Source organism: Equus asinus, chromosome X (assembly GCF_041296235.1).
Source record: "Equus asinus isolate D_3611 breed Donkey chromosome X, EquAss-T2T_v2, whole genome shotgun sequence".
NCBI classification, from domain to species: domain Eukaryota; kingdom Metazoa; phylum Chordata; class Mammalia; order Perissodactyla; family Equidae; genus Equus; species Equus asinus.
Genome location: NC_091820.1, coordinates 139,979,050 through 140,001,412, shown reverse-complemented (window position 1 = coordinate 140,001,412; position 22,363 = coordinate 139,979,050). Strand labels below are relative to the sequence as shown.

The window sequence follows — 22,363 nt, the reverse complement described above, 5'->3', positions numbered from 1 at the left end:
GCATTTACCAAATAGTTCATTCTTTCTGCTACTGGTTTAAGAAGCTGCCTTTATCATATGTTACATTTCCATTTATATCTGTGTCTGTTTCTGGACTCTATATTCTGATTGACATATTTATCTGTGCCTGCATTAAGACCACACTTTTAAGTACAATAGCTTTATGATATCATTTGATACTTTCTAGGGCAAGAAACTTTGATTCTCAATTAGTTACATTAAGCTAGTGTCTGAGCATTGCTTAGTGGATTTGTGTGTCACCACCTTGCAGAGTAGACAAACATTTATTGAATGGTTGGATGGATAGATGTATGGAAGAGGCTTTCAGAAACAATTCTCTTTATAGACTGAAGTCAATGTTACTTTTGTTTAGCTTTTTATTTAGATATAATTTCAAGCTTACAGAAATGCTGCAAGAATAGTAGAGAGAACTCTCATATACTCTTTACTCGGATTCACTAATTTTTAACATTTTGCTGTATTTGCTTTATAAGCCTCTCTTTTCTCTGTATACATGCTTTTATTACTTATTTTCCATTTGAGAATAGGTTGCAGACATCATGCCCCTTTATCTCTTAGTACTTCATTGTGTATTTCCTATGAATAAAGATACTCTCTTATATAACCCAAGTAGAGTTATGAAATTCAGAAAATCTAACATTGATGCAATACATTTATCTAACTAGCAGCCAATATTCCAATTGTATCAATCAATGCTATCTTTTGTAGCATTTCTTCCCTCTACTTCAGGGTCCAGTCCTGGATCCTGCACTGGACTAAGGTCCTGCTTCTTTGAAATGTTTGTTTCCTTGAATTTGGAACATTAGCAGATGTTAATTTTGATCACCCAATCAAGGGTTTTTTTCTGGTTTCTCCTCTGTGTAGTTACTATTTTTCCCCTTGCAACTAACAAGCAGTTTGTAGGAAAACAGTTGAAGACCATGCAAATGCCCTTTTCCTCATCAAACTGCCCCTCCCACCATATAGCATCCAAGTCCATCTTTACCACGATGGTCTATGGCTCACTTCGCTTTGGGATTGGGACCTAGCTGATCAAATATTAATGATGTACCTTTTTTTGGAAGGTTAATGCTATCTCTTCTTGAGAATAAGGTAATGGGCATAACATATAATCATTTCTAATCATGTCATGACAATCCAAAATAATAAATCCAGATACTGCTAAAGCTTCTCATTCCCCATTTCTTTTGTAGGCATCAATGGCTTTGTTTTTGATAGCTTGCAGCTGTCAGTTTGTTTGCATGAGGTGGCATACTGGTACATTCTAAGTGTTGGAGCACAGACTGACTTTCTCTCTGTCTTCTTCTCTGGATATACCTTCAAACACAAAATGGTCTATGAAGACACACTTACCCTATTCCCATTCTCAGGAGAAACCGTCTTCATGTCAATGGAAAACCCAGGTTAGTCATTTTCATTATTCTTTTTCTAATAGCTGTGATTACTTCATAAGCCTTTCATATGCCCTTTTGACCACTAGCTCACATTTGGGCAGATATCAAATTGTTCAAGTGATTTTGGTAATTGCAAGGCATTTTGATGACAGCACCACATCAAGCATTTAACTTAAAAGTCTTTGCTCTAAAAAGTGCCTTTACTTGCTATGGGCTAAAATTTTTAGAGTGTTTACTAAGCTATAGTGGTGAGTACATTTATACATGCAGTGAACATGTGGAGGCTAAATATGTTTCTGTGTGCCTTGTGATCATTGGTGTTGTTGGTCTCATCCTCCCTCTCCATCGATAACCACTGCAAGGCTTTTGAAAGCACTAGCCCTGTGATCAGGAGGAACACTGACCTGGCCTAAATACAACACAGATTGTCGCTACATTCATGCAGCTTGGTAACAAGCACTAGGCCACTCCATGGGATGCTCCTTATCCCTCCTACCCCCATCATCTTCAGAGGAAAGCACATAAAACTACCTGAAGATTGTAGTTATTCTCTTACATGTATGGCTTTTCTGGAGATAAATCCTCATGGGGAAATTTCTGGGGAATAAAAACCAATCTCATCATATATAAATGTATATTCATGTTCATACCTAGAAACTTATCTTACTTCAAGTGATGTATTTTTGTGGAAAGTGAGTGAAGAAGAACCTGACAGAACTCCAATAACACCTCTGAAAGTGTCTTGTTTATTTATATTTATGTCTTTGTTATCTGTTTTCCAATAAGTTGCAAACTCTCTGAGGACAGAGACCTTGTTTATCTTGTTCATCACTGTATCACCAATATTCACAATGCCTGGTCTATAGTAGATGCTTAATAAATATTTTTTCAATGAATGAATTAATTAAATACGTCCAAAAAGACTGTAAAACAGAATGTATAACATGGTTGTAATTGTCTAAACCAAAGAGAGAAAGTGTGTGTGTCTGTGTGTGTGTGTGTGTAGGCAGAGAAAAAATATTAAAAATATCAATATTTTGAGAAGCTTTTAAACTACTTTGGTGATCACTTAAATTCTAAAGACAAATTAAAACTCTATGTCTTGAGGGAAAATTTTTTAAGATAGTATCATTGATTACAAAGCTCAAGCTAAATAAAGCCCCTAGAGATTTCCCGTGTTCAGTATGGTAAAGTCTGATCTCTTTTATTTGTTTATTTTATTGAGATTAAATTCACATAACATAAAATTCACCATTTTACCCATTTAAAAGTGTACAACTTAGTGGCTTCCAGTGCATTCACAGTGTTGTGCAACCATCACTGCTGTCTAATTTCAGAATTTTTCATCACCCCAAAAAGAAACCCTTTACCATTGTCACTCCCTATTACCCTTCCCCCAGCCCCTGGCAATCACTAATCTTCTTTCTGTCTCTATGGAATTGTCTCTTCTGGATATTTCATTTAAATAGAATAATGCAGTATTTATTTTCTGTGTCTGGTTTATTTCACTCAGAATAATGTTTTCAAGATTCATCCATGTTGTATTGCGTATCAGTACATCATTCTTTTTATGACTATACAGTTCACTTTACACCCTGCTTTAACCACATATTACCGCAAAAAAGAAATGATAATTATGTGACGTGATAGAGGTGTTAGCTAACACTACTGTGGTGCTCATACTGTAATATATAAATATATCAAATCAATACATTGTACACGTTAAACTTACAAAACGATATCTGTCAATTATATCTCAATAAAAAAAGAAATTATAGCCAGCAGGTTGGTCAACTGTTTCTGTAAATAAAGTTTTATTGGAACATACACACAAAAGAAATACAATTAACTTTTGTATATTGACCTTGTAGCTTGCGACCTTGTAGCTTGCAACCTTGCTAAATTCACTTATAAGATCTAGCAGTTATTGGATTCCCATAAAGTTTTCTATGTACACAATCAAACTGTTTGCTAATATTGACAGTTTCAGTTTTCCCTATCCAACCCCATGCCTTTTCTTTCTTTTTTTGTGACTCGATTTTGAATAAAACTAGTAAGAATAGAAAAAACATACCACAAGTTTTGATGAGTCATATTTTTACTATCATTGAGTTTGAAATATTTTCTAACGTCCATTGTGGTTTCCTCATTTACCCATAGTTATTTAAAAATGTTTTACTAAATTTCTAAACATATGGCTGTTTTCTAGTTATCTCTCTGTGGCTAATTTCTTACTTTTACTTCACTGAGGTCATATAACATACTCAATATGATTTCAATTATTTGGAATTTGTTGAAACTTGCCTGTGTCAGAAGTTGGAGGAGGAGATTGGCAGCTGAGGTGTCTTCAAAAGAATTATAATTCTTTTAATTTTCTTTGCATCTGTGATTATATCTCCTTTTTTATTTCAAATTTTGTACATGTGGAATTTCTTATTTTTATTTAGTTATTGATTTTATCTTGTTTTTCATCAAAGAATCAACTCTTCTTTAAGCTCTCAGACTGAGATTAATTAATCCATCATAATATTTTAAACTTATCTTTATTTACACATGTAAGACAGAAAGATGTTCTCATTACAAAAATTTAACCAATACAGATATAACTAAAGTCCCTCTTGATCATTATTCCCAATCCCAGGCCCTTTGCAGACCCGTTTATGGAATTTCATTTTCCCCTTTTCTCACCCAATTACCGTCCTCCTCAAGAAAAGGAAGGTATTAGTTTTGTCTAAGTTATAACAGTGGAATTTTAAGAGTCAAAACCTTATTTAAATACTCATTTCAGCTCCAATCCTGGTCCACTCTGACTCAACATGGTTTTACACCATCAAAAATATGCCTTAAATATCACGAGACTGGGCTCCCAATCCCAAAACCTATGATATAGTTATGTCCTTATATTTAGTGAAATAACATTATTAGGGCTATGTAAATGTTCACTGTGGAACCAAATAAAGATTACATTTCCCATTTTTATAACTTGTTTAACTGGAACTTCTAAGTATCTTCCTGTTCTTCTTTTACTGTTTTCCCTTTACTTATCCTCTTTTTTTCAAGAGTTCCATCGTATAACATATTCTTTTTTGCTTAGAGACTGACCTCCTGGACCCATTCATCCTCTTACTCCAATATGGGCTGATTCTCTCCAGGTCTGAGGCTCAGTTATCAATTTGGGACTTTTCTTCACCCTCCCTCAGGATAGTGCCTGGTTCCTGGATCCTATGTCTTCCTATTTTTTAATATACTCCTTTATTTTGGTAGAAAACATTCTCTAATCACTTCTTGAGAATGGCTTTCTTGAGAAAATATCTTTATTCTCATTTCTCATTTGATTGATTATCTGGCTGCACATAAATGACTGCAGTGTGCATTAATTCCAAAATGTGTTTGACCATAGGAACTTTGGCCATGGGCATCCTATTATCTCACAGGGCTCTGTGGAAATATACTTTGGGGAAAGTTTTCCCTTTGAGAGAAAGCTGGATTCAGTTCAGATTTTGCAAATATTGTGTGAGATGATGAGGCAGTACTTGATGGGGAGCTTGGTAAAGGTGTATTTTTTTTCACTTACACTTGTGCATCTGCTTTACCACCATGAAATGCCTTCACTCAGCTAATCCTGTCCATAGTAGAAATTAATATTGCTAGCGCTGTGGTGGGATTTTATATTATGTGTATCCTAAACCTAAATCCTGCTCCCTTGTGCTTATTTATCCCGCAAATTGGTGACAGTGGATGCTAGGCATTGTGTTATGTGATTTGAATGCGTTATATGATGGGGTAGATACAATTAGCTTCATTCACAAATTAGAAAACTGGAACTCAGAGAGCTCAATTGACTTGCTGAAAGTCACACAGTTAGTAAATGGGAGAGCTAGGATTTGAACCCAGGAAATTTGACTCTAAAACCTGTGCCACTATGTTATATAGCAATAACAACTAGCCTGTACAAACATTCCTGAATTAAGGCACTGTCATCATCAGAGTTCTGTGTGACTATTAAGACTTTCCACTATTGTGTATGTTAAATACATTTCTCCACTTTTATCCCAGTATCTATTCAATATTTTTAATTACAGCCCTTTCTTGTGGTCACAAACAGATATATCACAACAGCAGCAATGCAAAAACCATTTTTACTACCATTGTTAGACTACTATCACGTGTCATGGATTTAACCCAATGACCTGTAATATAATGGTACTGACTAATATTTTTTCATTTATCTGGGAATAAGAGAGAATCTCTAACACAGAACTTGCTTGGGACCTGAGTTATGAGTAACCAGAATCTTATTCTTCCTCATCTCCAGGTTTGTGGGTTCTGGGGTGCCACAACTCAGACTTTCGGAACAGAGGCATGACAGCCTTACTGAAGGTTTCTAGTTGTAACAGGAACACTGGTGATTATTATGAGGACATATATGAAGATATTCCAACCTCCTTGCTGAATGAAAAGAATATCATTGAACCCAGAAGCTTCTCCCAGAATTCAAGGCACCCTAGCACTAGGCAAAGACGAGTCAAAGCCAACACAACTCCAGAAAATGATGTAGAGAAGATTTACCTTCGGTCTGGAGAGAGAACACAGCTGCTTAAAGTACAAAGTGTCTCCTCTAGTGATTTGTTGATGCTCTTGGGACAGAATCCTACTCCACACGCATTATCCTTATCTGATCTCCAAGAAGTCACATATGAGGCTAACGACCATTTACTTGGAACAATAGAAAGAAACAAGGGCCCATCTGAAGTGGCATATCTCACACCAGAGCTCCATCACAGTGGGGATAGAGTATTTTCTCCTGAGCCAGAACTGCAGTTAAGATTAAATGAGAATTTGGGGACAACTATATCAGTAGAGTTGAAGAAACTTGATTTTAAAATTTCTAGTTCATCAAACGATCTAATGATCTCGCCAACAATTCCATCAGACAAGTTGTCAGCAGGTATTGAAAAGACAGGGTCGTTAGGACGCCCAAATATGCCAGTTCAGTTTAGTAGTCAACTAGACACCACTGTATTTGGCAAAAATTCACCTCACCTTATTGAGCCTGCTGTACCTTTGGGCTTGAGTGAAGGAGATAATGATTCCAAGTTGATTGAAGCAGCTTTAATGAATAGGCAAGAAAGTTCACTGGAAGAAAATGTATTATCAATGGAAAGTGAAAGGTTATTTAAAGAGGAAGGAATTCATGGACCTGTTTCATTGACTAAAGATAATGCTTTATTCAAAGTTAATTTCTCTTTTGTAAAGACAAACAAGGCACCAATTAACACAACAACTACTAGAAAGACTCACATTGATGGCCCAACATTATTAATTGAGAATAGAACATCAGTCTGGCAAGATATTATATTAGAAAGTAACAGTGGTTTTCCAGAAGTGACTTCTTTGATTCATGATGAAACGTTTATGGACAAAAATACTACAGCTTTGGGGCTAAATAATGTGTCAAATAAAACTACTGCATCAAAAAATATGGAAATGATCCGCCAAAAAAAAGAGGACTCTGCACCACTAGGTGAAGAAAATCCAGATATATCATTCTTCAAGATGTTGTTCTTGCCAGATTCAGCAAATTTGATAAAAAGGTCCCTTTGCAAGAACTCCCTGAGCTCTGGGCAAAGGCCCAGTCCAAAGCAATTAATATCTTTAGGATCAGAAAAATCCGTGAAAGATCAGAATTTCTTGTCAGAGAAGAATAAGGTGGTAGTAGGAGAAGATGAATCTACAAAGGACACAGGACTCAAAGAGATGATTTTTCCAAACAGCAAGAGCATATTTCTTGCTAACATGGCTAATGTCCAAGGAAATGATACACACAATCAAGAGAAAAACTCCCAGGAAGAGATAGAAAGGAAGGAAAAATTAATCCAAAAGAATGTAGTTTTGCCTCAGGTGTATACAGTGACTGGCACTAAGAATTTCCTGAAGAACCTTTTCTTACTAAGTGCTAAGCAAAATGTTGAAGGCTTAGATGAGGGGACGTATACTCCAATACTTCAAGACACTAGGACATTAATTGAGTCAGCAAATAGAGCAATGACTCACATGGCCCATTTCTCAAAAGTAAGGGAGGAAGCAAACTTGGAAGCCTTTGGAAATCAAACAAAGGAAATGGTAGAGAAGCATCCAAGCACCACAAGGATGGCTTCTAATCCACATCAGCAGAATGTTATCACTCACCATGGTAAGCGGGCTTTGAAACAATTCAGACTCCCACGAGAAGAAACAAAACTTGAAAGGGGGCTAATTTTGAATGATACCTCAACCCAGTGGTCCAAAAACATGAAATATTTGATCCAAGGCACCCTCACACAGATAGAGTACAATGAGAAGGATAAAAGAGCCATTACTCAGTCCCTCTCGTCAGATGGTTCTGTGAGGAGTCATGGCATCACTCAAACGAATGGCTCTGCATTACCCATTGCAAAAGTATCAGTATTTTCATCAATTAGACCTAGAGATCTGACCAAGATCCCATCCCAAGACAACTCTTCTCATCTTCTAGCATCAGCCTGTAGTTATACCTTTAGGGAGAAGAGTTCTGGGATCCAAGAAAGCAGTCATTTCTTACAAGGAGCCAGAAAAAATAACCTGTCTTTAGCCTTCCTAACCTTGGAAATGATCAGAGGTCAAGGAAAGATCAGCCCCCTGGGGAGCTTGTCTGAAGCATCTGGCAAAGTTGAATTACTTCCTAAAGTTCATGTTCATCAGGAAGACTCTTTCCCTATGAAAACTAGCGATGGTTCCCCTGGCCACCTGGATCTCATGGAAGAGATTTTCCTTCAGAAAGCACAGGGACCTGTTCAGTTGAATAAAGTAAATAGACCTGGGACAATAGCCTTTCTGAAGTGGGCAGCAGAAAGCTCTGAAAAGACTCCCTCCAAACTGCTGGGTCCCCTTGCTACTGAGATACCAAGAGAAGAGTGGAACTCCCAAGAGAAGTCTCAAAAAACCAAAGCTTTTAAGGCAAAAGACACCATTTCATCCTTGGACCCTTGTGAAAACAGTCATTCAATAGCAGCAAGAAATAAAGGACAAGATAAGCCCCAAGGAGAAGCCACCTGGGCAAAGCAAGAAGAGACTGGAAAGTTGTGCTTTCAAAACCTACCAGTCTTGAAACACCATCAGAGGCAAATAACCCTTACTACTGTTCAGCCAGAGGAAGACAAAATTGACTATGATGATACCTTCTCAACTGAAACAAAGAGAGAAGATTTTGACATTTATGGTGAGGAGGAAAATCAAGACCCCCGCAGCTTTCAAAAGAGAACACGACATTATTTTATAGCTGCAGTGGAACGGCTCTGGGATTATGGGATGAGTAGATCCCCCCATGCACTAAGAAACAGGTATGGGTACATTTATTATTCCTTTGTACTGCTAGTGTGACATTTGACTTTACCATGTGCTGAAACAAGAGGAAATGCATAGCCAATCTGCAGCAGTGAAACTCTAAAGATTGCTTTATAGAAGAACTCTAAGAACCAGGTGGCAAAGTCTAGATAAAGCTGAGGAGTAAATTGGAGGTAGATGATGACCCAGCAATGAGAGTTAGAGGATGGTAAATCCAGATGGTATGAAACTCTTACTCTGGTGGGATGGAGGAAAAGAAGAGGGGTTTACAAAAGAGTAGAGGGTCAAGAAGCAGCAATGGGGAACAGGAAGAAAGTAAACCTTACCTTTCAGCCTTATGAGCTGCACAAGAACTCTTGGTCTCATGAGAGAGCCCTGAAAGAGGCAAGAGGAAGAGGTGAAGTGTGTGGTAAAGAGGTTGAGGATGCAGGGAAAGTTCTTTTCGATTGTACTGAGGATCCAGAGGGAAAAATGGGAGGATTTGATTGTTAGGGGAGTAGAGGGAGGTTGGGCAGGGGAGAGAAAGCACAGAAAAATTTGGAAGATAAACATAAGGAGAAAAATCAGTTAACAAATATTTATCGAGCATGTACTATATGCCAGACATTTTTGCAGACACTGGAGTGCAGCAATGTAGGAGCTTACAGTCTATTGGGGAGAGCAACAGATAATAACTTAGTATAAAAACAAATAGGAGAATCTTTTTTTTATTGAGGTCAAAATGGTTTATAACTGTGAAATTCCAGGTGTACATTATTATTTATCAGTATTCTGTATAGACTTCATCGTGCTCACCACTAATAGTCTAATTTTTATCCATCACCATATATATATGCCCCTTTACCCCTTTCTCCCACCCCCAAACTCCCTTCCCCTCTGGTAACCACCAATTTGTTCTCTTTGTCCACATGTTTGTTTATCTTCCACATATGAGTGAAACTGTACGGTGTTTGTCTTTCTCTGTCTGGCTTATTTCACTTAAGATAATGCCCTCAAGGTACATCCATATTGTTGCAAATGGGATGATTTTGTCTTTTTATAGCTGAGTAGTATTCCATTGTATATATATATATATACCACATCGTCTTTATCCATTCTTCCATTGATGGGCACTTGAGTTGCTTCCATGCCTTGGCTATTGTGAATAATGCTGCAGTGAACATAGGGGTGCATAAATCTCTTTGAATTGTTGATTTCAAGTTCTTTGGATGAATACCCATTAGTGGGATAGCTGGATTGTATGGTATTTCTATTTTTAGTTTTTTGAGAAATCTCCATGCTGTTTCCCATAGTGGCTGCACCAGTTTGCATTCCCACCAGCAGTGTATGAGGGTTCTCTTTTCTCCACATCCTCTCCAACATTTGTTGATTTTTGTCTTGGTAGTTATAGCCATTCTGATGGGTGTGAAGTGATATCTTGTTGTAGTTTTGATTTACATTTCCCTAATGATTAGTGATGTTGAACATCTTTTCATGTGCCTGTTGGCCACCTGTATATCTTCTTTGGAAAAATGTCTGTTCGTATCCTCTGCCCATTTCTTGATCAGGTCGTTTGTTTTTTTATTGTTGAGTTGTATGAGTTCTTTATATGTTTTGGAGATTAACACCTTGTCAGATATTTTATTTGCAAATATTTTCTCCCAGTTTGTGGGTTGTCTTTTCATTTGTTCATGGTTTCCTTTGCTTTGCAGAAGCTTTTTAGTCTGATGTAGTCCCATTTGTTTATTTTTTCTTTAGTTTCCCTTGCCCAAGTAGACATGGTATTTGAAAAGATGCTGTGAAGACCAATGTCAGCAAGTTTACTGCCTATATTTTCTTCTAGGAGTTTTATGGTTTCAGGCCTTACCTTCACGTCTTTAATACATTTTGACTTAATTTTTGTGTATAGTGTAAGATAATGGTCTACTTTCATTCTTTTGCATGTGGCTCTTCAGTTTTCCTAACACCATTTATTGAAGAGAATTTTCTTTCTTCATTGTATCTCTTGGCTCCTTTGTAGAAGATTAGCTGTCCATAGATGTGTCGTTTTATTTCTGGGCTTTCAATTCTGTTCCATTGATCCGTGTGTCTGTTTTTGTGCCAGTGTCATGCTGTCTTGATTATTATGGCTTTGTAGTATATTTTGAAGTCAGGGATTGTGATGCCTCCAGCTTTGTTCTTTTTTCTCAGGATTGTCTTCAGTATTCAAGGTCTTTTGTTCTTCCATATAAATTTTAGGAGTCTTTGTTCTATTTTCATTAAGACTGTCATTGGGTTTCTGATTGGGATTGCATTGAATCTGTAGATTGCTTTAGGTAATATGGACACTTTAACTATGTTTATTCTTCCAATCCTTGTGCATGTAGTATCTTTCCATTTCTTTATGTCATCTTCAATTTCTTTCAATACTATTTTATAGTTTTCAATGTATAGATCTTTCACATTCTTGGTTAAATTTATTCCTAGATATTTTTTGTTGTGGTGGTGGTGGTTATAAATGGGATTGTATTGTTGAGTTCTCTTTCTGCTAGTTCGTTATTAGAGTATAGAAATGCAACTGATTCTTGTAAGTTGATTTGTACCCTGCAACTTTACTGTAGTTGTTGATTATTTCTAGTAGTCTTCTGATGGATTCTTTAGGGTTTTCTATTTATAGAATCATGTCATCAACAAACAGCAAGAGTTTCACTTCCTATTTTCCAGTTTGGATTCCTTTTATTTTTTTTCCTTGCCTAATTGCTCTGGCCAAAACTTCCACTACTATGTTGAATAAGAGTGGCGTCAGTGGGTACCCTTATCTTGTTCCTGTTCTCAGAGGAATGGCTTTCAGTTTTTCACCATTGAGTATGATGTTGGCTGCAGGTTTGTCATATTTGGTCTTTATTATGTTAAGGTACTTTCCTTGTATACCCATTTTATTGAGAGTTTTTATCATAAATGGATGTTGGATCTTGTCAAATGCTTTCTCTGAATCTATTGAGATGATCATGTGATTCTTATTCCTCATTTTGCTAATGTGGTGTATCACATTAATTGATTTGTGGATGGCAAACCATCCCTGCTTCCCCAGAATAAATCTCATTTGATCATGGTGTATGATCCTTTTAACGTATTGCTGTATTTGGTTTGCCAATATCTTGTTGAGGATTTTTGCATCTATGTTCATCAGCAATATTGGGCTGTAATTTTTCTTCTTTGTATTGTCCTTGTCTGGTTTTGGTATCAGGGTGATGTTGGCCTCTTAGAATCAGTTAAGAAGTATTCTGTTTTCTTCAATTTTTTGGAATTGTTTGAGAAGGATAGGTATTAAATCTTCCTTGAAGGGGAACTGTCATACACTGCTGATGGGAGTGCAAACTGGTGCAACAACTATGGAAAACATTATGGAGAGTCCTCAAAAAATTAAGAATATATCTACCATGTGATCTAGCTATTCCACCACTGGCTATTTACCCAATGAACATGAAAACACGAATGTGAATGCATAAAGATACATGCACCCCTATGTTAATTGCAGCATTATTCACAATAGCCAAGACTTGGAAGCAACCTTGGTGCCCATCAAGGGATGAATGGATAAAGATGTGGTATCTATACACAATGGAATACTACTCAGCCATAAGAAATGATGAAATCCAGCCATTTATGACAACATGCATGGACCTTAAGGGTATTATGCTAAGTGAAATAAGTCAGAGAGAGAAAGTCAAATACCGTATGATCTCACTCATAAGTAGAAGATAAAAATGACAAACAAACACATAGAGACAGAGATTGGATTGGTGGTTACCAGAGGTGAAGAGGAGAAGAAGGAGAGTGAAAGGGGTGATTAAGCACAGGTGTGTGGTGATGGATTATAAGTAGTCTTTGGGTGGTAAACATGATGTAATCTACACAGAAATAGAAATGCATAATGATGTATGCCTGAAATTTATGTAATTTTCTGAACCAATGTTATTGCAATAAAAATAAATAAATAAATAAATAAATAATAAATCTTCTTTGAATGTTTGGTAGAATTCTCCTGAGAAGCCATCTGGTCCTGCAGTTTTGCTTTTTGGAAGGTTTTTGATTATTGTTTCAATCTCTTTACTTGTGATTGGTTTATTCGGATTCTCTATTTCTTATTAATTCAGTTTTGGGAGGTTGTATGAGTCTAAGAATTTATGTGTTTCTTCCATGTTATCAAATTTGTGGGCATATAGGTTTTCATAGTATTCTCTTATAATCGTTTGTATTTCTGTAGTATCTGTTGTAATTTTTCCTCTTTTATTTCTAATTTTATTTATTTGAGATTTCTCTCTTTTGTTCTTATTGAGTCTGGCTAAGGGTCTGTCAATTTTGTTTATCTTCTCAAAGAACCAGCTCTTGGTTTCATTAATCCTATCTACTGATTTTTAGTCTCTATTTCATTTATTTCTGCTCTGATTTTTATTATTTCCTGCCTTCTGCTGACATTGGGCTTTGTTCTTTTTCTAGTTCTGTTAGGTGCATTTTAAGATTGCTTGAGATTTTTCTTGCTTGTTGAGGTAGGCCTGTATTGCTATGAATTTCCCTCTCATGACCACTTTTGCTGCATCTCCTAAGAGTTGATATGTTGTATTTTCATTTTCATTTGTCTCCAGGTATTTTTTAATATCCCCTTTGATATCTTCACTGATTCCAGTGGTTGTTCACTAGCATATTGTTAACTCTCCACATATTTCTGACTTTGCCAGTTTTTTTTTTCTTTTTGCTTTTTCTCCCCAAATCCCCCTAGTACATAGTTGTATATTTTAGTTGTGGGTCCTTGTAGTTGTGGCATGTGGGACACTGCCTCAACATGGCCTGGTGAGTGGTGTCATGTCCGTGCCCAGGATCAGAACCGATGAAACCCTGGGCTGCCAAAGCAGAGCACACGAACTTAATCACTTGGCCATGGGGCTGGCCCCCCAGTTTTTTTCTTATAGTTGATTTCCAGTTTCATAACATTGTGGTTGGAAAAGATGGTTAAGATGATTTTGATCTTCTTAAATTTATTGAGGCTTGCCTTGCTTCCCAATATATGGTCTATTTTTGAGAATGATCCATGTGCACTTCAGAAGAATGTGTATTCCGCTGTTTTTGGATGGAATGCTCTCTATATATCTATTAATTCCATCTGATCAAGTTTTTTGTTTAAATCTTCTATTTCCTTGTTGACTTTTTGTCTGTATGATCTATCCATTGATGTAGGTGGGGTGTTGAGGTCCCCTACTAGTTCTAATTTCTTCCTTTAGGTGTCTTAATAATTGCCTTATGTTCTTTGGTGCCCCTGTGTTATGTGCATGTATATTAATAAGTGTTATATCCTCTTGGTGGAATGTACTTTTTATCATTATACACTGCCTCTCTTGTTCTCTCATTGTCTGTTTTAACTTGAAGTCTGCTTTATCTGATATAAGTGTGGCAATACCTGCTTTCTTTTGTTTGCCATTAGCTTGGAGTATTGTCTTCCATCCATTCACTCTGAGCCTATGTTTGTCTTTAGAGCTGAGATGTGTTTCCTTGAGGCAGCATATTGTTGGGTCTTGTTTTCTAATCCACCCAGCTACTCTGTGTCTTTTGATTGAGAATTCAATCCATTTACATTTAGAGTGATTATTGACATATGAGGGCTTAATACTGCCATTTTATCTCTTGTTTTCTGGTTGTTCTATGTTTCCATTGGTTTTTTTCCTTTGTATTTCTGACTGCCATTTCATTTTGGTGGTTTTCTGAGGAGGTATTCTCAGTTTTCTCTCTTTTTGTGAATTGTGGCTCTGCTCTGAATTTTTGTTTAGCAGTTATCATGAGGATTGTATAAAAGATCTCATAGATGAAATAGTCCATTTTCTCATAGCCTCTTATCGCCATAGACCTAAGCAAGTTCCTTCCTTTTCCTCTCCCATTTTGAGTTATTGCTGTTACAAATTGTTCTGTTTTTAATGTTGTGAGTTTGTGACTAAGTCGAAGCGTTTATCATTACTTTTGATGATTTCTTTCCCTTTATCTCTTAAGTTATAATTGAGTCTTTGCTTCCCTCTTCTGATAGAGAGCTGCAGTTTTCTTATTATGTATGTCTATTTATCTCCTTGCTCAGAGCTTTGTAGACCTTTGCCTTTTTGTTTCAGGTGTGAGGGCATCTTTAATTATTTCTTGTAGGGGAGGTCCAGCAGCAATGAACTCCCTCAGCTTTTGTTTACCTAGGAAAGCTTTTATTTCTCCATCATATCTGAAGGAAAGTTTCATTGGATAGAATAGTCTTAGCTGAAACAGTTTGTCTTTCAGTATTTTGAATATATCATTCCATTATCTCCTAGCCTGTAGTGTTTCTGCTGGGAAAGCCACTGAAAGCCTGATAGGGTTTCCTTTGCAGGTTATTTTCTTCTGCCTTGCTGCCCTTAATATTTTTTTCTCTGTCATTGACTTTTAGCATTTTTACTAATATATGCCTTGGAGAAGGTCTTTTAGCAGCAATGTAACTAGGCATTGTATTAGCTTTGTTTATTTTTAAATCCAGATCCATCCCCAGGTTTGGGAACTTCTCAGCTATTATTTCTTTGAACAAGGTCTCTGCTACTTTCTCTCTCTCTTCTCCCTCTTGAATACCTACAGTCCTGATGTTGCTTTTCCTAATTGAGTCTGACATTTCTCAAAGAATGCCTTCATTTTAAAAAAATCTTAGTTCTGTCTCCTCCTCCACTGGTAGAATTTCTATATTTTAATCCTCTAAATAACTAATTCTTTCCTCCACAACTTCAGCTCTATTTCTTATGGATTCTAGATTATTTTTTACTTCATTAATTGTGTTTTTCATATCCAGAATTTCTGCTGGATATTTTTTTATAGTTTCAGTCTCTCTGGTGATGAGATTCATTTTATTCCTGAGCTCATTAAATTGTCTTTCTGTGTTCTCTTGTAAATCATTGAGTTTCTTTATGACAGCTATTTTGAATTCTCTATCATTTAGGTTGTTGGGGCATTTGTGGTAGTACTAGGTAATAGATTCCACCTGTTACTGCTAGGGAGCAGCAGGAGCAGAGTTTCTGGCCCAACCCCATCTGCTGGAAGCTGTGGGGGTATTATGGGCACTTGCCCCAGCTTGGTGTGCATTCAGGAGCTTGTGTGGACTGTGCTTGTTGGATGGGGATTCCTTGCTGTACTGAGCTAGGGCCAATCCTTGGCCCCGCAGGGGCATAGTGGGCTCCCCCTTCCCACTGGGAAAGCAATCACCAGCAGGCTAAGGGCTGCCACCCCCTCTTCCCACAGCTTCCTCAGGACATGTTACCTCTTTTGGGGCTCAGTGGCACTATGGATGCTCATATGAACCTGGAGTGTGCTTGCTCTTGTGTGTAGATTTGCTGTGGTCTCTGCTTGCAGTCTGCAGGGCCACTGTGCTTGGTGGGCGGGGCTTCCTCCCCAGGACTGAGCTAGGGCCACTCCTTGGCTCCACAGGGGCAAAGTGGGCTCCCCTTTGCTGCCAGGAAAGCCACCACAAGTGGGCTAAGGGCTGCCACCACCTCTTCCTACAGTCGCTCTGGTGCATGTTCCCACATTCAGGGTGCTTGTATCAGGCTGGAAAGCATTTGTGCATGTGCACAGGGCTACCAGGGGAGAGCAGGGCATGCTCACCTATCTCCACCACTTCCCAGGGGACCAGTCTATCCACCCTCAGATGTATGGCTGCCTGAGTCTCTCAGGCATCCTGTTGTGCTGTGTGGGCTTCCTCCGTTGTTTAGTGAATGTCCATTTAATTGTAGCTCAAAAGGGGGAGAGACAAAGGGAATGGCTCACTCCAAGTTGCTGACATCAGTCCTTCTTCTTCCATCTCTAATGTTATGTTTGCTAACCTGTTCTGATAGAAAGCTGCATTTTCTGATTTTCTCTGTCAATTTATCTCCTTGCTCAAGGCTTTGTAAACCTTTTCCTTTTTGTTTCAGGTATGAGAGTATTCTTCATGATTTCTTGTAATGTGAGTCTTGTGGCCACAAACTCCCTCAGCTTTGTTTGTCTGGGAAAGTTTTTACTTCTGAATCTGAAGGATAGTTTCACTGGATAGAGTATTCTTGGCTGAAAGTTTTTGTTTTTCAGTATTTTGAAAATATCATTCTACTCTCTCCTGGACTGTAAGGTTTCTGCTAAGAAGTCTGCTGAAAGCCTGATGAGGGTTCCTTTGTAGATTATACTCTTCTGCCTTGCTGCACTTAATATGTTTTCTTTGTCATTGACTTTTACTAATATATGCCTTGGACTAGGTCTTTTTGCATTCATGTAATTAGGAGTTCTATTTGCTTCATTTACTTGTAATTCCAGTTCCTTCCCCAGGTTTTGGGAACTTCTCAGCTATTATTTCTTTGAACCAGCTCTCTGCTCCTTTCTCCCTGTCTTCTCCCTTTGGAATACCTATAATCCTTATTTTGCTTTTTCCAACTCCATCAGCTATTTCTCAGAGAATTTCTTCTTCTTTTTTTTAGTCTTAGTTCTCTCTCCTCTACCTGAAGCATTTCTATATTTCTGTCCTCTAAATTGCTAATTCTGTCCTCCATAATGTCAGCTCTGTTTTTTAAGGTTTCTAGATTGCTTTTTATCTCATTCATTGTGTTCTTCATGCCCATCATTTCTGTTTGTTTTTTTTTTGTTTTTTTTTGTTTTTTTTTTAGAGTTTCAATCTCTTTTGTGAAGAATTTCTTCTGCTCATTAATTTTATTCTTGAGTTCACTGAATTATCTGAGTTTTCTTGTAACTTGTTGAGTTTCTTTATGATATCTATTTTGAATTCTCTGTCATTTAGACTGTAAATTTATGTGACTTCAGGATTGGTTTCTGGATATTTGTCATTTTCCTTCTAATCTGGAGTGTTAATGTAGGTCTTCATGGTGTTTGATGACGTGGACCTTTGCCTGTGCTTAGTGGTAGTATCTAGTCACAGATTCCACCTGCTGCCACTGTGCGGGGGGAGCTATTTTCTGAACCTGCTGCATCTGCTGAAAGTTGTGCCCATCTGCTGGAAGGTGTGCTGATAGAGTTCATCTGCATTTGCTTCTGACTGTCACTGCTTGGCAGGTCCCACTCTCAGGCACAGGTGCTCTGGTGTGGATCTGCTGCCCTGGCCAACTGGCCAAGCTGGTGGACCAGGCAGGAAGGAAGGGGAAAGTCACTTTCTTTTGTGCCTGCAAGCCCACTCTGCACTCATTGGTGGCCCACCTGGGCTGCTGGGCTTGGTAGGGGTGCCCATGCAGTGGCTGAGCCACCTCAGTGTGGAGCATTCCTGTGGGCTGGGATGCAACTCTGAAAGCAAAAACATTGCTCTGGATGCCTGCTTGTTTCCCCATCTCCTCTTAGAGTTGCATGCCAGCCCATGCATGAGGTCCTGCACCCTAGATTGCTGCCACTGGGGAGGGGAAAGAGATCTGCTCACCTCCTTCCACTGCTTTCTGGGAATCCAGTACCCCCGCCTTCAGACATATGGCTACATGGATCTCTCAAAAGTCCTATTGTACTGTGTGGGTGTCCTCTTTTGGTTAATGAATGTCCTTTTGGTTGTATCTTAGTGGTGAGAGACTAAGGGAACAGCTCACTCCACCATGATGCTGGTGTCCAAGTCCAAATCTGGGAATCTTGATGGTGCTAATCAGAAGATAGAATCAAATAATATGGTAGAGAGTGACTGGAGGTGTTACTTTAGCTGTGGTGGTCAAAGAAATCCTCTTTGTGGAGTTGAGACCTACGTGATGATAAGAGGCCAGCTGATGGAGCTGTTAGAGAAGACGTTTCCAGGCCAGGGAACAGGAAATGCAAAGGTCCTGAGAATGGACCAAGGTTAGCATGTTTGAGGAATGGAAAAAGGACCAGCATGACTGGAGTACAGTAGAGTACTTGGGGGAGGGGTGGAGTGGTAGAGATGAGCAGTGGTCAGATAATACAGGTCCTAGAGGAAGGGTAGGTGCCCTCTTTATTACCCGTTGTCACTTTCTGACTTTGCTTTTTACCTCAAGTGAGCTCTTATTGCTAACAGCAACCATAGAATATTTCCCTAGTCCACTGACTTTCCCACTTTCCTGAACCTCTATCTTACATTTTCTGCTTTTTTCCTTAAATCTCCAACACCGTTTGCCCTTTCTCCAACACTCCTTCTCACTCCTAGCTGATGCTGTTCAATGAACTGCCACAGACTTCCAACATCACAGTTATCAACATCTGTACCCATATATTGTCTTCATGCTCATGACAATGTGACAATAAATGTACTGTCTGTGTTCCTAAGGTTAACCTCTTCAGTTTTGCACTTGATCCCACCCTTTCTGCCCTCACAAAAAATGTTGCTTCAGAAATGGCTTTTATCTCCATTATTCCATCAACACTACATTTTCAAGGTCATTGTTGATGTTTACATTACTAATTCTCAGTCCTCATCTTAGTTGAACTCATAGTAGTATTTGATAGTTGATACGTGTTCTCCCTTGGTCTCTCTGATGCCACTTTTCTTAGATGTTGCCATTGTTGATATGGTTCCTGGCAAGCTCACGTGTGTTGAGAACTTCTCTGAATATCCTGCTCTGTGCTGTTGTGCTGTTCATGACCTGAGACAGACGGTTGCTATGAGTGTCATCAAAGCAGTGGATAAGAAGGCTGCTGGAGCTGGCGAAGTCACCAAGTCTTCCCCGAAAGCTCAACAGGCTAAATGAATATTGTCCCTAATACCTGCCACCCCAATCTTAGTCAGTGGTGGAAGAACAGTCTCAGAACTACCTCAAGTGGCCATTCAAATTTAATAGTCAAAGTTTAGTTACTAATAAATGCATCATAAAACCTTCAGAAGAAAAGGATAATGTTTTGTAGACCATTTCGTTTATTTGTGTTGCAGTTTTGAGTTATTAGTTTTTAAATCAGTGCTTTTTAATGGAAACAACTTGACTGAAAATCTTCACAGAGTTTTGAGACCAATTAAAACAAATTTTAATGGGAAAAAAAGACACATAGAATTAAATTGTACCCCCCCCCAAAAGAGCTTATAAGTGAGGTAGGGGTAAATGGAATTAAAGTATTCTAATGTCCTTGTATTTATTGTTCAGGAGAACAGTAAAGAAATTAATTAAGAATTTTTTGAGAATGATGAATATGTTCATTATGCTGATTGTTCTGATGGTTTTACATGTGTATACATACATAAAATCCCATCAAATTGTACACTTTGAATGTATGTAGTTTGTTATATTCTAATTACATCTTTTTTTTTGGCACCTGAGCTAACATCTGTTGCCAATCTTCTTTTTTTTTTTTCCTTCTTCTCCCCAAAGCCCCCAGTACATAGTTGTATATCCTAGTTGTGAGTGCCTCTGGTTGTGCTATATGGGACGCTGCCTCAGCATGGCCTGATAAGCGGTGCCATGTCCACACCCAGGATCCAAACCAGCAAAGCCATAGACCACTGAAGCAGAGTGCATGAACTTAACCACTCGGCCATGGGGCCGGCCCCCTAATTACATCTTGATAAAGGTGGAAATTTTTCTAAAAAAGATATTGATTACATGAAGACTTTGCTAAGTTAAAGATTCATGTTGTGATTTCTAAGGTAAGCATTAAAATGGTAGACATCAAGTGTGCAACATCCAAGAGTAAAGGGAAAATTAAAATAATCAATACAAAAGAAGGCAAGAAAGGGAAAAAAGAAACAGAATAGGAAAAAGAAGATGGTAGCTACAAATCCGAATATATCAGAATTAATATTAATTATAAATGGATTAAATGGTCCAGTTAAAAGACAAAGATTGGCTTACCTGACTTTAAAATATAACTAGATGCTGTTTCCAAGCTACAGATCTAAAGCATAAGAGTATAAAAGGTTGAAAGTAAAAGGATGGAGAACAGCATGCCGTGAAAATATTAACCAAAAGAAAGCTAGTGTGACTTCTGCTCCTGGGTAGAGAGTAGGTCATGGCAGACCAGCACTCCTGCTGCAACAACTATAAAAACTAGAAAAATAAAAAAATTCATATTTTAAAAATCATTGGAGAGCTGTGGAGCAATAAGAATTAGATGAGCCAAAATTTAAGTGGAGGAGGGGGAGAGGACTACCTAGTTGAGGTGATGATCACGAGCTACTTTCTTTCTTGGTGGCCTTTGCTGAAATGTCTTAAGGGCTGAAGGAACAAAGATTTTCTAATTTCTAAGTCAAAAATCTTGGATGGGCATGCCTGAGAAACAGGGATAAACCAGAGGTCAACTGAGTTGTACCAAAATTGCAAGCAGCCCTAAGTGCAAAACTTGATTGGATTGAGATCATCAACCCTTCATTCCTTCTGCCTAACAGAATGAAGGGAGCATGCTTTCTTCTAGAAAATATTATCTAAAGCCTCCATAGCTTTTGCTACACAATATCCAGTATACAGTGAAGAATTATAAGACTGTGAAGAGGCAGGAAAGTGTGATTGGTAATCAAGAGAAAAAGTAGATATCAGAATCAAACCACAGATGATCCAGATATAGGGATTAACATACAGGGACTTTAATATAATTTTTGTAAATGAAAGAAAATAGAGAACAGATTGACAATATTGATGAGAAAATGGAGAATTTCAATTAGAAATTGGAATCTATTTCAAAAAATCAAATGGTCGTTCTGAATTGGAAAACACATCATCTAAAATTAAAAGCTCGTTGGATGAGTTATTTCAAGATAAACACCACAGAAGACAGTATTAGGGTCAAGCAAATGTATCTAAATAGAAGCACAGAAAGGAAAAGAATGGTGGAGCACTCTCAAATGATATAGCATAAGTGTAATTGGAGTCCTTGGAGGAGAGCATGCAGAAAATGGGACAGGAAAAAAATTGAAGAGATAAGGTCTAAGAATTTTCCAAAATTGATGAAACATATCAAGTCACAGATTCAAGAAGCTAAATATACTCTAAGCAAGATAAATACAAAGAAAATGTACATAGGCAAATAAAAATCAAACCTAAGAAAACCAAGGATAAAGGGGAGATATTAAAGATCAGAGAGAAAAAAATATACATTACCTCCAAAGGAACAATAAGATTGATAGCTGACTTTTTTTTTTATTGAGTTAATGACAAGTTGCAATCTTGTGAAATTTCAGTTGTACGTTAATGTTTGTCAGTCATGTTGTAGGTGCACCACTTCACCCTTTGTGCCCACCCCCCACCCCACCTTTCCCCTGGTATCCACTAAACTGTTCTTAGTCCATAATTTTAAAGTCCTCATATGAGTGGAGTCATACACAGATTATCCTTCTCTCGCTGGCTTATTTCACTTAACATAATTCCCTCAAGGTCCATCCATGTTATTGCAAATGGAATGATTTTGTTCTGTTTTACAGCTGAGTAGTATTCCATTGTATATATGTACCACATCTTCTTTATCCATTCCTCTGTTGCTGGGCACTTAGGTTGCTTCCACGTCTTGGCTATTGTAAATAATGCTGCAATGAACATTGGGGTGCATAGGACTTTTGGGATTGCTGACTTCAAGCTCTTTGGATAAATACCCAGTAGTGGGATGGCTGGACCATATGGTAGTTCTATTTTTAATTTTTTGAGGAATCTCCATACTGTTTTCCATAGTGGCTGCACCAGTTTGCATTCCCA

The 22,363-nt window shown here is 37.9% G+C and overlaps 1 protein-coding gene across 16 annotated transcripts in view; it reads left to right on the top strand.

Moving 5' to 3' along the window:
* F8 (coagulation factor VIII) overlaps positions 1–22,363 on the top strand; it is a 141,694-nt gene that overhangs the window by 61,131 nt on the left and 58,200 nt on the right. For 13 of the 16 annotated variants that reach the window (XR_011499947.1, XR_011499948.1, XR_011499951.1 and 10 more), the window contains 2 exons: positions 1,215–1,424; positions 5,731–8,773. Coding sequence is in view for 10 of the 16 variants with exons in the window: in XM_070503318.1 (XP_070359419.1) it covers positions 1,215–1,424; positions 5,731–8,773 (3,253 nt within the window). In the remaining 6 variants the exon portion in view is untranslated. Of the gene's footprint in view, positions 1–1,214; positions 1,425–5,730; positions 8,774–22,363 lie in introns of those variants that run through there. The other 3 variants (XM_070503327.1, XM_070503323.1, XM_070503326.1) reach the window with 2 other exon arrangements.